Raw genomic sequence first — 14,952 nt, 5'->3', positions numbered from 1 at the left:
TTGCTTTATGAGACTCACAACCTGGTGTGTTTACAAATACTGTATGTACATTTGTGAGCCACAATTTGGGCAACCCACACAAACTAATTAATAAGCACTCAAGCACATACTGTATAATATATGTCCCTTTTTTTCTTCTTCTTTTTTTGCTCCAGTGAATAGAAGACAACTCTTTCAAGGCAGCACATTCGCCAAATTATGCCCTTTGTAAAGACATGTTTGTTTGTTTTTAACATCCATGTGATTTACATAATTTGCATTACATTTACTGTTATAAACAAAACGAGAAATGCATTTGTTTTTCTTCTGTCAACTGGCCTGCGAGCGAAGAGGAAGAAAACAAGTTAATATTTCCTTAGGGACTTTAGAGAGTGTTATTGAGGTTTTCAATGAAAGCTTTGAGGTGGCCTGGTTAAAAGGATTGCGGTATTTTAAACTCATAATATTTCCTCATAACAACCCAATAGGGACTTGTATATCTTTTCATACGGCCTATTTATTAAGTGCAGGCAAAATACATTAAACAGGTTTCTCCACTGTCTGCTAGTGCAAGCACTCTATCTAGTGGTCATTTGAGTGGATGGCAACTCTTCTATCTCCTATAAGGAACTTGTGTAGCTCAAAAAACAAAAGAAAAAACAACATACATATTGGGATTTTATGTATATATATATATACTGCTGCTTGATTATGAAAAAAATATTAATCACGATTATTTTGGTGATTATTATACAAGTGTAAATTCAAGGGAAAAAAAGAGTTAAACTAATAGAAATATGTCTGTATCTTTTAGTCATCGATACAGTAATTCTATAATAATTCATAAATTTGAGTTAAAATTAAAAATATGTCCTTTACTGTAAAAAATGAGTGTGATGTTGATTTGTTTTGAGGTCATTTTTCTGCCACTAAATGGTATAATTGCATTAGTAAGATGTTGGTGACAGCTCAGTGCATTTTTCTTTTCATATTAAGAGCTATCTAATCTTTAACATGACGTAACTTGTGGATGCGTCTGCTGCATTGCGACTGGAATCCCCCCCAGTACAGGCTTTCCACGTAAGGGGCGGCGGCCATTAATGTGTTAAAAAACAGTAACGCAGTAGAAGGAACTTTAAATTCAATCAACATTAACACTAATTAAGACTAAAACAAACATTTCCTTTCCTTTTAGACCAAACAAAATGTATAAAATGAGTTATTTTAAAATAAAAAGCAAAGGTGCAAGCTTGCTAGCTTTGAGAAGGGGGCGTGGTGGAGGAAGTTGTGTACGCATCCTCAAAACAACTCCAAATTTAAGAATTTAAGAATTAATAATTCTTTTTTTACGATTATGACAACTTTGTAATCGTGGAGTGTAATAATCAAATTGAATTTTGATTTTAAAAAAAATAGCATCATATGTCTGTATGTACAGAAAAGCTAATACTCTTTGCACACTCTGACAATGACAGCACCACTGCCACCTACTGTAGGGAATTGGCAATTACACATTATTCTAGTACGACAAAATATTTTGAGAAGAAAGAAACAACAGAAAGAGTGAAACCTCTGCGACAGTGTCACCGAAAATATCCATAACCCGAAAAACAGCTGGGGAATTTAAAAGCTGGTTTTATTTAGCCAGCCTGCAGGGATGAATTCATTTTTGGAAGTTGACAAATTAAAGCACCTCAGACGAGAACAACCTGAGGGCTGACCTGAGGCAAAATCACAAGTTTTTTAAGTTAATAAAAGAGAACTTTGTCTTCTTTTTTCAAATATAGTAGTATCATACACTGTGTCCACAGCCATGAGTGTCATGTGACGTCTGTGTATGTCATTTGATCCAAGCAGCCACCAAATTCAGTTACCCAGCAACCAACGCTCACTGCTTAACTTTGCCCGAGAAGATCTGTGACCTACGCTGGCACACACACACGGACTTGTCACTTGTATCAATGATGGCTTCAGATTTGGATGGCTCCAAGCCTTTCTCTGCAGGGTTGCGTGCCATCAGACTGCTGAACTCCCGAGTATGCCGGCCCGCCGGTGGAGACAGACCAGAACCGGGAAACGTGAACTCAACTTCTGGATCTTACCCCCTAGCTCAGCATGCCCCTCTGGCGCCCAAGCGAGATGACGTCCCTCTTTTGGACCCATGCAGCTGGCAGTTGAGTGCTGGAGCAAAAGGTCGTCACAACTTTGTTGACTTCCAGCATGTGGGCCCGACGCTATGTGTAGCCCCCCATGACAAGCAAAGGTTGAAAACCGCCTCAAGGCTGTCTAAAGGTAAGAGACGAGAACTCTCCTCTAGGAGAGTCCCTGATGCAGCAATAAGGGCAAAACTCGACGGTAAACAAACATACCATTTACTCAAATGCAGTCCAATTTATTGCAGAATATATTTGGAGGTTATTTTTATGTGCAGTACAGCTGAAACTCAATTCAATAGCTGCAGTGCTTCTTCACAAGCAGTGTTTTGCTGCCCTCTTTGGCTGACAATTCAAGTGTTAAAAAAGAAAGAAAGTCATCTGTTACAATATGTAAGCGACGAAGGATGCTGCAAATTGTTTAAACATTTGGAGGTGTAAAACCCGACTCAGCAAATCTCAAGATCATTTAATACAAATACCCAAACATGTCTCAAATGTCAATTTGAAAAAATATACTCTGTGTTACTTACTGCCCCCAAAAAATAGCAAAAGTGTCAATATTTATTGTACCTGTTGCAGTATTTTATTTGATTTTTTTTAAACTTTGCAACGACAATAAACTGGCACAAAGAAGGACGGCGTGAAGTACTGAAAGTTGGTTAGCATTTGGAGATGAAATAGTAACTAATAAGGCAGCAGTCTGTTGTTTTCATCTTATCACACTGAAGTGTGAGGAGTGTGAGACAGACAAAACTACTTCATGTACAGCATCTGGCCAAAAATTCTGTACTGTTAGGTCAGTTTTGGAGAATATAAAACATTTTTGATATGTTGTTTCTTTTCAAGGAGCTTCATATATGCCCGTTGAGAGCCAATTACCCACAGTGAGGACTGCGGATGAAGCAGTGGTGGAAAGCAGTCTTTCTGTTAAACATGATAGAACTCAGGTGGGCCAGCACCGAATGTTCACATATTTGCAATTTACAAACTGACTGATGAAAGACAGTCAGTGTAGTCCATCTTAAGTTGGTACTGGCTTGAGATTTGTGGCCTCTAGTGTACACTAGTTCTTAACTCATTCACTGCCATCGACGGCTATAGACGTCAAAAATTCATTTGAACTATTTCTATTAGTTTAACATTTTTCCCACTTTTGTTAACAACAGTATGAGTACCTGGATTTTTTTTTTATTGTATTAGAACAGATATAAAATGTGTGATTATTCAAGAGTTAACTAGTGCAGTCATGCGATTAATTACGATTAAAAATTGTAATCGCCTGTTGCCCCTAATTTTTAATAATCTTTTCTTAGAAAAAAAAGATTATTAAAAAAATAAAATAAAGAAAAGATTATTAAAAATTAATTAATCGCATGGCTTCACTAGTTAACTCACGATTAATCACAAATTTTATATCTGTTCTAAATGTACAAAAAAAAATCTAGGCTTTCATACTCTTAACAAAAATGGAAGAAAAAGTTAAACGAATACAAATAGTTAAAATTAATTTTTGATCATTGTCAATGGCAGTGAATGAGTTAAGGGGGAAGTTGTCACGGTTGGGGGTGGTGGACCCAAATGCAGGGAGGCAGGAGAACCACGGCAGGGAGGCATGTAATGCTGAAAACAATTTATTTAACAAAAACACTAACAGGGGAACTGGGTAAAACTCTAAATAAACAAAACCAACAAAGTTATGAAAAGACCAAAAATCACAGTGACAACCAAACACAAGAGTGGTGACACACACTAACGACACAACAAGACACACTTGGGGCAAGACACAAGTGGCTGAGGGCACTGATTGGTTGACACGAGGAAGGGCAGGATTACACTTAAGACCAAGGGAGACACACAACCAAAAAGAGAACCCAAACATGACAGTTCCCCTCCTTCAAGGGACGGATCCCAGACATCCCAAACAAAATGCTTAGTTCAAGCTGTTGCAAGAAAATCTTCAAATGGAGTCATTGTATGTAAACGAAACTTGAAAATATTTTAGATTCTTTACATCCCTTCCCAAGTCTCTAAGGGCAGAGTGGGGGAGGCAACATCTTCGATTGAGACATGATGCCAAGAAACCAATATCATTGTAAGTGTACAACTCCAATACTTGTGTCCTTTTTTTTAAATCATTATACAAGATTCACTTTTTCTTGTATAGCTGCAGTGGGTGTGCCCGATCAGGCCAGATTCCACTGTTCACGTGAGTATCACACATCTGAAGCGTTAACATCAAGGCCTAAGCGGCTTGAGACGACGCGAGTGGTTGTTTTTACATCCATGTGCAGCGGTACAATTTGTTCCGAAAACATGGATAACATTGATAACATGGAAGAAGACTTCCGACCACTGACACTGAAAAGGAGCATCGTGCCCCCATACACACCTACAGCACGGTATGTGAAACCAAACATGCGCTTTGTGTTACAAAACAAAGTCAGTCAAATTTGAATGAATAATATTAGTCAAATGTTTCCATGGCAGCCGGACCACCATTCCAGGCTATGCAGGCAAGGCTGCCTATGCTAACACCACTGCTAACTCTGTCCTTGATATGCACAGGTCAGTCGACTCATCATAATTTCTCATTGAGTAAATTCAATAAATAGCCTACTGCTTACTTTACATTTAGTATATTTCATCTGAAAATGAATGTGTAAAATTCATGGGAAATGAGTACATTATAGTTTACATTTAGCCCAAATTCTTGCGTTCTACAAGCTTTTCCTATATTCCAATTTTAGAGCCGATCAGACTGCCAGATATTAAACAGATCTTTTAAAATGGTGCAAAAGATTGCAGTTTTTTTCAGGGATATTTTGTATAATGTCAAAAAAATATATTCTTTTTTTTCTTAACATTGAATGTATTTTTCTCTTGTGGCATTTCCAGTCAGAGGATACCCATTCAATTAAAATTAAAATAATCACTTTAACTCTTATCAAAATATGGCCATGAATAATGTTGATTTATTAATTTTTCATTGCTAAACAGAAATATTTTAGATGCTTCTCATCCATGGATGGACAAGTTTGCTTTCAACATGAATTCTGACTCGTCATACTGTGTGCCGCGCTGAGCAGTAATTACCACAAATTTTCGCTAGAGGGCAATCTAATTCACACAATCCACAGATATTTATGTCCTTGATAATAGTAATTATTTTACAAACTTCTCTGGTGATTGCTTAAAAAAACGTAGTTTGATAAGAATTAGGCAACATTAATGTTCTACTTACAATGCTCATCTTTATCAATTTAAATGAGTCATATCACACTTTAGAATGCACTGTAACACTTCTGAGGACAAATGTGAATGTCAACCACAAATGCCAACTACCACTATTCAAAGTATTTCATTATGTGTATTGCATGATCTTCGATGTGTTGAATGAGCAGAGTTAAAAAAAAAAAAATCCATCCATCTATCCTAGTCCTTCAAATATTAATTTTAAAAGACATTAGATAACACCGAAGAACATAATTTCAGATTGAAGATTGGGGTGAGTCATCTTACTTTAGGGTGAGAGGTAGACTACACCCTCAACTGGTAGCTGCACAGACAATGTTTCCAATGAGTCAGGCTCGATAATTGAAATGATTCTAGCCGCAATGAATAGAAATATAATGATATTCAAAACAGAATTTTCTTCTCATGCAAAAGAACAACCAAAATCACAAAATGAAACAAATGATATTGACATAAATGAAAATACTGTAAAGCATGGGGTGGGGTTGCTTTGGGGGGAAACAACCTGTTGCCAACATTTATGCAGTTAATATACAGTAGCACTTCCTGCTTTTATTCTAAACAAGAAAGCACAACACTTCCAGTGGAAGTAATCTCAACAACCTTCCAAGTTCAATTAAGTAACCTTCCATATTTAACATAATGTAAAACAGGAATAAATAATTTGTGTCCAACAGGTAATGGCTAATTCTTACCAGATACAGTATACTTGTGTGCATATATACACAAACATGTAAAATATATCTTTATACAGCGCAAATATAAGAGCAGTGAACCCCCCCCCCCCCCCCCCCCCCCACACACACACACACACACACACATAATTAAATACAATACAATTTAGGAAAATGCAATAAAAATCTATTAGTTCTAGAAAGCCCGATTAAAAATAAATAAATAAATAATTAAAAAAATAATAATAATAATAATAAAGTTTTTAAATGTTTTTTAAAGCTCTCTGCACAATCCAGAGAACGCAGAGAGAGTGTTCATTCCAGAGGCATGGAGCTACTGCCTTAAAGGATCTGCCCCCTCGCGTTTGATAACTCGTCAGAGGGACCATGAGCAGGTTCTGGTTTGCAGACCTCAGGCTCGGTGTTGATGTGTATGGTTGGATTAGGCCAGTAATGTAACAAGGAGCCTGTCCGTGCAGAGCTCTAAAAGTCAAGACCAGGATTTTAAAATGTATTCTAAAAGCAACAGGGAGCCAATGCAGTGACTTGAAGATCGGCGGGATATGGGATCTCACGTTGGTGCGGGTCAAGAGCCTTGCAGCTGAATTTTGCACGGACTGTATCTTGGTCAGCTCCTTCTTGTCGAGGCACGTAAAACAGGCTATTGCAATAGTCCAACCTCGAAGAAATAAAAGCATGGGTAAGAGTTTCTAGCTCCTCTCGAGAGACCACCAGTTTAGAAATATTACGGAGTTGGTAAAAACTGTTTTGGGTCCGTTTTTTTGAGTGGTCGGCAAAGGACATCCCCTCATCAAAAATAACTCAGAGGTTTCGCACACGTGTCTTGGGTGGCAAACTCAAATCGCCCAGGTAATGGGATGGCACTGTCGGAGGCACTGATAAGTGTCTCCAATTTGTCTTTGTTTAGTTGTTTTACTTGTGTCCAGCAGGTAAGAAGAGATTTAAGTTTGTGAGCTTCAGAGATTTTAAAAGAACAGTACAACTGAATGTCATCTGCGAACAAGTGATAAGCCACGTCACCAAACCGTTAAATTATCTGGCCGAGGGGGGAGGACATGCAAAAGAAACAGAAGTGGGCCCAAAACTGAGCCCTGAGGGACACCATATTGTAAGTCAGCCGACTCAGACCTAATGACACTAAAACTCACAGCGAGTTCCACTGAGATCCCTTTTTGTATTTCAACGGTTTCATCTAGAACCTTCACAGCGAATTCCACAAAGAACCATTTTATATTGCAAGGCTTTCATACCGGAACCCAGACGGAACTTGTGCTTCGAAAATAGCGTTCCTAAATCTGTCTCAGAATCAGGATGGCACGTGACAGTTGCCTTTTGCGTTCCATTACGCCTCCAAGCGTCACATTGTTTCAGCAAGTGCCTTTTCTAAAATTAAATAAAATCCGACCATTGCACTATATTAAAATGTCTTAAACCGGAAATAAATCCAACCGAAGTATACTTCGTATGTAAAATTGCTAATTCATCGCCCTACATGATAAAACGTCAACATCCTCTTGAACGCTTTGAACGCGACGGTTGTTTTAGCGGTAACACACCCGCATTAACAACATTAGCCGACATAACAGAACTGGCCACAGACGTCAGCTATGTGCTAAGCTAAAGTGAGTATGCTATCGCTAGCTAACTAGCCTGCCTGTTGAAAGTCTACCTGGTATTTTGACAACTAGGTTAGGTCTATTTTCACACAGACTTGGACTGCTAGCATGCCAGAATTAGCCATTTAGCTTTCAGACTCGTACAGGTGCAGCTGCTTTTGGATTGTGCGACAAAAGTAAACAACATGGAGAAATATGAATCGATAGACATTAAAGTTTTGTGCAGTAGATTAACCCAGACGTTGCCATTTTAACAATATGACACCTGTTGTCTTAGAACTGTTCTAGCAATGTACATGCATTTATTCTATAAACACACATTCACAAAATCCTGAACGAGTGAAGTTGCAATTGCTGAACCGCAAATATGCAGGGTTTGACCGCGCTGCTCTGAGAACACCAGATTCCCATTCAATCTTACAGGACCATAGCAGTTTAAGGCCAACAAATTAATGATTGCCTATTGAAAACCGCTGCACTAAATTGTCAGTTAACCAAGTTGAATTTCTCTCATTACTACTTGGTCATCACTTGAACATGTCTAAAACCCGCTGTGCTAAAGCATTTAAATATGTGTGTAAAAAAAAAAAAAACTGCAAATCCTGCTCTTAGCACAAGTCCCTATGATAATCCAATAAAGCAAAAAAGTTGCATTTGACATTGTTCCATATTCGGGAATAATTTAATGCACTTTTTTGAAGGTTGGTCTCAGTTTGTAAGACTCGGCAGGGAAAAAAAAAACGAAAACTATAAAAGTTCCTGTTTTACTAGATCGTTGTTGTATAAATGTTCAAACTCAGCCAAGCAGCCGCGTACATCCCATGCATGTGCTCTGGGAGTCCCCGCTGCCTGTCAGGGGGGGTGTAAACCTGTTTCCTACAGGGGCCCCAGCACAGCGAATTTTACCGGCTTTTTGGAGCAGGCTGCTCCAGATGGCTGAATCCAGAGCAGCTCGTGGTAATGGTGGTTTTCACAACCCAGATCCATTTTCCTGGTGCCCGAAAGCCCTCGAGATCTGTTTCCTCTGCTGATTACACCGGCCTCCCTCACAGTTTTCCCCCAAAAGAGCAAAAAAGGCAACTGCTTGGAATGATTAACGGTCGTCCGCAACGGTCAGATGACTTCCACGTCTTATTTCGGCAGTGCTCAAGCAGAACAAGTGGTCATGTTAAGATTATTGGTATTTTTTCTTGGGATGTTCACACTGACATTAATTTCGTTTTAAACTTAAAAAAAAAAAAAATGTTTTCACAGGACATTGGAAACAAAAGGGCGCCCTGTTTTTGGTCGAGTAGCACCTCTGTCCCGTATGGTGACCACCGTCAGCCCCTTCAACCCCTCCCTGCTGTCACCCACACTTCCTGTCTCATGCGCACGACACACAAAGAGACTTTGGCAAAACAAATAAGAAACTGTTTAAAGGTGTTAACTTCTTTTTCGAGTACCCCATCTGTTTATACAAAAAAAAAAGATAATAAGGATGTCAGTTTGAGTTGAATAAGAATGAGGTGCCTTATCATCATTTCACTGATTTACATGAATGGTTTTATGCACTTTCTTCCCACCAAGCAAAAAGTGTGTGTGTGCAATAACAACATGTTTGTGAAGTAGTCGATTTGTAGATGCGCACAATTGACGCAATTAGAAACAAATTTTGATTCATAAATGAGTAAAGTTTTGCAAACGACTCCAAGTAGTACATCCTGCAGCCTTTGCAAAACTTCAATGGAGATTGACTGACTGCTATGCGATATGTCAAAATGTCATTCTGCATCGTGGAATTAGTGAGAAATGTGGATTTTGTGAGAATTATAATATAATATTAATAATATTAATATTTTACCAGTATTTTTTTCCAGCAGCATTTGTGAGCATGCAAGATAGTGTGCAAGTATGACAACCTGATTTCTTTTCCTGAGTTCAAAATAGCTTTTAAAGTATGCACAAATGATGTCTCTCTTTTACTTAATACAGTCAATTAATTGTCACAATATTAAGCACAATTTTAGAAGGGTTTTAAGAAACTTTGTCTTTCTACGTTTCTCTTTACCACTTGCATAGATATCGCAAAGTATCAAAGATATTTTCCTTCCATATGCCTTGATATTATTGCCGTGTCATGATATTAGCATTCTAATAATAATAATAATAATAATAATAATGCATCAGATTTATATATGCCTTTTCTAGACATTATCATGATTGCATGTTGTGATTTACTCTGTTATTCCCTTATTATGTGTGTATATTAAATACGTAATATAAGTATATCTGCATTTTTTTTCTCATCTTCTGCTTGAGTGGTTCCCAACATTTTGTGGCTTGTGTACCCCCAAACGTTTTTGTCATACCATGTGACCCCCCCCACCCCACCACCACTAATGCGTGTTGATGATTCTCCAAAAGTCTAACTTAACACAACTGATTATTACATGAAAATCGTTTTATTAATTCTTAGACTTTCTTTTTACCTCAAACATAAAAATAAAAATGTTGCTATGAAAATCAAATAGGCACAGTAATAGCTATGAATTAAAAATGCCAATCAGAATAAAGAATAAATCTGCCTTTCTAATATATACAGTAACTCTTATGGCCCGAAAAACTGGCGCTCCTTTGAATCCCCTTTATTTATTTTTTAATTTTTATTTTTTCTGGAGAATCCCATTTAAACAACTTCAAATATCAGGAACAAAGCACTTCAGAATAATATATTACAGCTCTATAATCACTTTATTATATATATTTGGGGAAGTAAAAACACACGTGCTGTCATGAATAGCCTTCCTTGTACCAAATAAACGGGTACCAAGGCAGAAAAAAAATCCTCAAGCATTTTTTTTTTTTTTAATCGAGGCACTCAAATTACTCCATGAGTCGTTTCAGCCCTTTTACTTTGTGTTTTTGTCACTGCGATTGGCTGCCGACCAATTCAGACCCGACTGCTCGATTGACTCAAACACACCTGCAACTCTAGTGAGCATGCATGCTACATAGGAATGATGTTTTTTTTTTTTAATGTTATGCCACCCTAATACATGTAATGGGTAAAAGGCTACAACAACTAAAAAAAAAACAACTGAAATAATCATGATCAGTTAAAAAAAGATAAAACTGATTCTATTTGAAAACCAAACTTTTCACATCTGTGATAGTGTCCATGCCCGATAAAAGGGCATAAATACTCTGATCATAATGAGAACTCAATTTGCTAAAAAAAAAAAAAAAAAAAGAATCACCTCCTCCCCCGCCCACCACAACTGATGTTCCACCCCGTGGTCTCCATCTCATCATCGGTTTCTTTTCAAAACAGCCTCACAAACATCATGATTGATTCAGCCACTATCCTGCAGGATCTCTCAATGCCTGCCTGGGCCGGAGATTAATTTCATTTCCTCATCTTAATTTTTACTCATCGCCTCTCCATAAAAAGGCTAAATGTCAAGCATGCCTGACTCCTTCTAGTGACACGTCTATTCCAGCAGATAATTACCATAAGGAAATTGATGCTTTAGTGTGCATGGGGGAATTTAATTTACCCCGACAACCTCACAGCATAATGCTTTCCTAAAGAAAGAGAATTTTTCACTTTGCAGTTGACTTTTTTAGAGAAATGGGACTATTTAATGTGATTATCAGCCTTGAACGTATTTGACTTATTAAGGTGCTCTTAGCAATTAAGTGCTACATGCTGCTCAAGCTTCCACACGTGAAACATTGAATACTGCTTAAGGATCCATGAAATAGGTAGCCAGATCGTATTGTTTGGAAGTCGGCCAGCTACATCAACCGGTGATGTCCCTTCACCCCCCCCCCACCCCACCCCATTCGCCTAGTGATATTAATTACAGCAACACGGCTTGCCTCAGGTTGTGGATCAACCTCGAGGTTTCTGTTTACATTAAGTTGTGATGAGTGCCTGCTCAAACATGAACATGAAGATTGTTAAATTCAATAATTTTATGGAACCTCGAGTTGGGACTCTCATTAAGAGTGGGTACAGGGTACTACCTCATAGTCTTATTGTAAGTAATTGTGAAATCAAACTTGCTTTTTTCCCGGTCTGACAGCCCCTTATAGCGTCGCTGTCCTGTGAAAAACAGTTTTCGCCCATTTTTGTCATTTTTTACGTTTACAGGATGAAAAAAACTATTTTTGCCCATTTTTGTCATTTTTTTTACATTTTTATTTTTACGGGATGAAAAAAACAGTTTTTTCCCATTTTTTTCCATTTTTTTTTCAATTTTACGTTTACGGGATGAAACTGAATGCTGACATCCCAAAACATTTTTTTTTTAATGGACATACAAGTATACAATATAAGTGTTTTCCACAGGACAGCGACGATATATAAACTTTACACTTGGAAGAGACACAGAGAATATATATATATATATATATATATATATATATATATATATATACCGAGCTATCACCAACTTCTTACAAATGCAATTATGCCATCTAGTGGCAGCAACATGACCTCAGCACAAATCAATATCACAGTTTTTTTTACACTACATTATATCTTTTTAATTTTAACTCAATGTTATGAATTTAATGTATCAATGACTTAAAGATGCAGCAATATTTCTATTAGTTTAATTTTTTTCCACTTTTATGTTAAAAAGTATAGGAAAACTTGGAAAACATTTTATTGTACATTTAGAACATATATAAAATGTGCGATTAATCATGACTTACCTATTGAGGTTATATGATTAAATACAATTAAAAATTGTAATCACCTGACACCCCTAGTATGTATGTAATAATAATAAATAATAGTATTTATTGGTAAATTTCCACATGCAGATGTATGATCAGGGGTGGAAAGCTTTGCTGTCTTCAATGCTGTTCTAGTTTCACACTCTGTTTCATCCGTGACCCTTGTAACATTACACAAGTTCCAGAATTGCAATTTAAAAAGAGCACATTAGACATTAAGAGAAAGTCTGTAAAGTGCTGTGTCACGACCACTCTGACTTACAGAGCCACGACAAGACGCTTCAAATCATGCCCAGTCATGTTTTAGTCCCAACATTCCCTCTGCTGCAAGCGACAAGGACCACCAAGCTCACTTGCTTTTTCATACCTTCATGTCAAACATTAAGAAAAAGGGAAAAGCATCTGACCCAACACAAAGCATTGAGGAAGTCGGTGAGTGTTGCTGCAATCCACATTTGAGCCAAGACAACACAGCAGGCCGCAGCGCTCCTGCTCAAAGTTCCTCCTTTTGCAAGCAACTGCCTGAATGTTGTGCTTCTCAGGAGATAAGAGCAGCCTCCCACGAAAGGTGACTCAGCAATCCAGTAGACGACCGCTCCTGAGATAAGACTCGCTGGGGCCCGAAGGTAGTGGAATATCAGGAAAAACACACTTACACAGGGAGAAAATAATGCAAGGTGAATTCATATATACATATATTCTTTTTCTCTTTTCTTTATATATATTATTCCAAATGAATAATATGTCCTTCCAGACATCCATATGAAATTATTATGAAAGAACTGCGAATAAGGCCTGATTCAATTTGGTCAAGCCAGAAGTCATTATTTATTTAAAAATGCATCAATATTAATCTTCAAATCATTTATATTGCTATCATTTCCAACATAATATTAACACATTTTTCTTGGCCACTAAATTAGGTACCCCTGCAGTGTAAATGAGAATTGGATTTAAAAAAAAATAATACAAAGTTTTGATTGTGGAGGCAACTCTACGGGATGTGGACATTTGACATTTGTCAAGCATTTACCTTGTGATTCGTATTCAGTATTAGTAAAACTATACATTTTTATAATAAAATACTTTTAGCAAAAAGAATGAAGAGCAAAATATCCATCCGTCGAAATCAAACATATTTAACATTTACTCTACATTTATAAAACATAAATAAATAATAAAAATAAATAAAATAAAATAAAAATAACGTGTTAGCTGTGTAATTCGAGCTCCCCCCCATGAATCCATTTTGCATCATTTTTTACAGGTGGGGGGAGCATTTCATCACCAAACCGCACAATTACACTTACGGCAATTATTGTGCTGACCAAATATACGTGGAACGTACACACCCGGTCGACAGCTTACCAATCATGTGCTTGCCTGCTTATCAAACGCTTACACTGTTAGCGAATGGCGAATGCTAATCTTTGCATCCAACCAAACTCAACGCAGCGCTGCTGCCCCCCCCCCCTTTTTTTTGGGATTTGAACACAGCAGATATTCTCCCAGCCTAGCTGCCAGGTCATGGGTGGAGAAACTTGGTGTTGGTTGGATTGTGTAAATTAGCTAGACTGTCACTTCTCAATTGGACAAAAATTCAATTTGACACATTTTCAAAAAGAAAAAGGTAGCATAGGAATAATTTTCTTGATTGCTTAATTTCGCACTTGGTAGGTGTGCAGACACTCCAATAACCCTACAATTTGTGTACTAGCTAATAAGAAGTCAATTTATTGTATGATATGGCTTGTCTGATATGTTATATGTCTGATACGAGTAACATTAATTACTGCTAACTCTGTATTTTGTATTTTTGAACTTTTATTCAAAACTGAAAATCCAACTCGACGCGACAGGAACGTGTGACATGAACGACCAACAAACCAGTACTGAAAGAAAGCGGGGTACGAAATAGACACAAACTGACGAGACGAGACACAGACACGTGGCTGAGGGAACTGATTGGATAGCTCAAGGGAACGCGTTGACAAGCACAGGTGGACATGATCAAACTTGACGAGACATTGACAAAAGGAAAACAACTCAAATGCAACCAAAACCGAATCAAACAAAACACCGATCATGACGGTCCTCACTAGTTAGACAGTTCAGTACATTCATACTAACTACTTTTTACTAGTAATATTTTTCCCACTACTCTCTTCCATTACTGCATAACAACTGTACACACAAGTAGGACAACTTTGTCATACTAAGACAACTACATTTCTATTGTGAAATTATATAAGTGAAAGGGATACTGTTCTAATTTTCCAATTTTCATCAGTAAACAGTTAACATTTTATCTATCATGAATGTGATATTGTCATTAGTTTTCATATACAATTAACACCTTTAAAAATGCATTTGACGACACTGGTTCTCAGACCCGGTCCTTGAGTACCCCCCCCCCGTACAGCCTGTTTTCCCCCCATCTCTCCCCAGCCAACACAGCTGAGGATCGTTATCAGACTTCATGCAGAGTTTGCTGATTAGCTAATCGTTTGAAACGCCTGCGTCGCT

The 14,952-nt window shown here is 37.6% G+C and overlaps 1 protein-coding gene across 1 annotated transcript; it reads left to right on the top strand.

The window, feature by feature from the left end:
* The first annotated feature begins 1,870 nt into the window (after nucleotides 1-1,870).
* spmip7 (sperm microtubule inner protein 7) lies at nucleotides 1,871-9,974 on the top strand. The gene is made up of 7 exons (XM_077582463.1): nucleotides 1,871-2,271; nucleotides 2,982-3,099; nucleotides 4,138-4,227; nucleotides 4,300-4,341; nucleotides 4,427-4,534; nucleotides 4,623-4,700; nucleotides 8,953-9,974. The coding sequence occupies exons 1-7, from the start codon at nucleotides 1,941-1,943 to the stop codon at nucleotides 9,104-9,106; spliced, it is 921 nt and encodes a 306-aa protein (XP_077438589.1). The 5' UTR covers nucleotides 1,871-1,940; the 3' UTR covers nucleotides 9,107-9,974.
* The last annotated feature ends 4,978 nt before the right edge of the window (nucleotides 9,975-14,952 follow it).

The sequence above is a fragment of the Vanacampus margaritifer genome, chromosome 12 (genome assembly GCF_051991255.1).
Source record: "Vanacampus margaritifer isolate UIUO_Vmar chromosome 12, RoL_Vmar_1.0, whole genome shotgun sequence".
NCBI lineage: Eukaryota > Metazoa > Chordata > Actinopteri > Syngnathiformes > Syngnathidae > Vanacampus > Vanacampus margaritifer.
Note: the sequence above shows the minus strand (reverse complement) of the source record. Positions and strands in the feature narration are given on the sequence as shown.

Coding starts and splice junctions, on each gene's coding strand:
- spmip7 (XM_077582463.1), top strand. CDS start 1,941: ATGATGGCTTCAGATTTGGATGGCTCCAAGCCTTTCTCTGCAGGGTTG. Junction 4,535..4,622: donor CCATACACACCTACAGCACG/GTATGTGAAACC, acceptor TTTCCATGGCAG/CCGGACCACCATTCCAGGCT. Junction 4,701..8,952: donor TCTGTCCTTGATATGCACAG/GTCAGTCGACTC, acceptor ATGTTTTCACAG/GACATTGGAAACAAAAGGGC.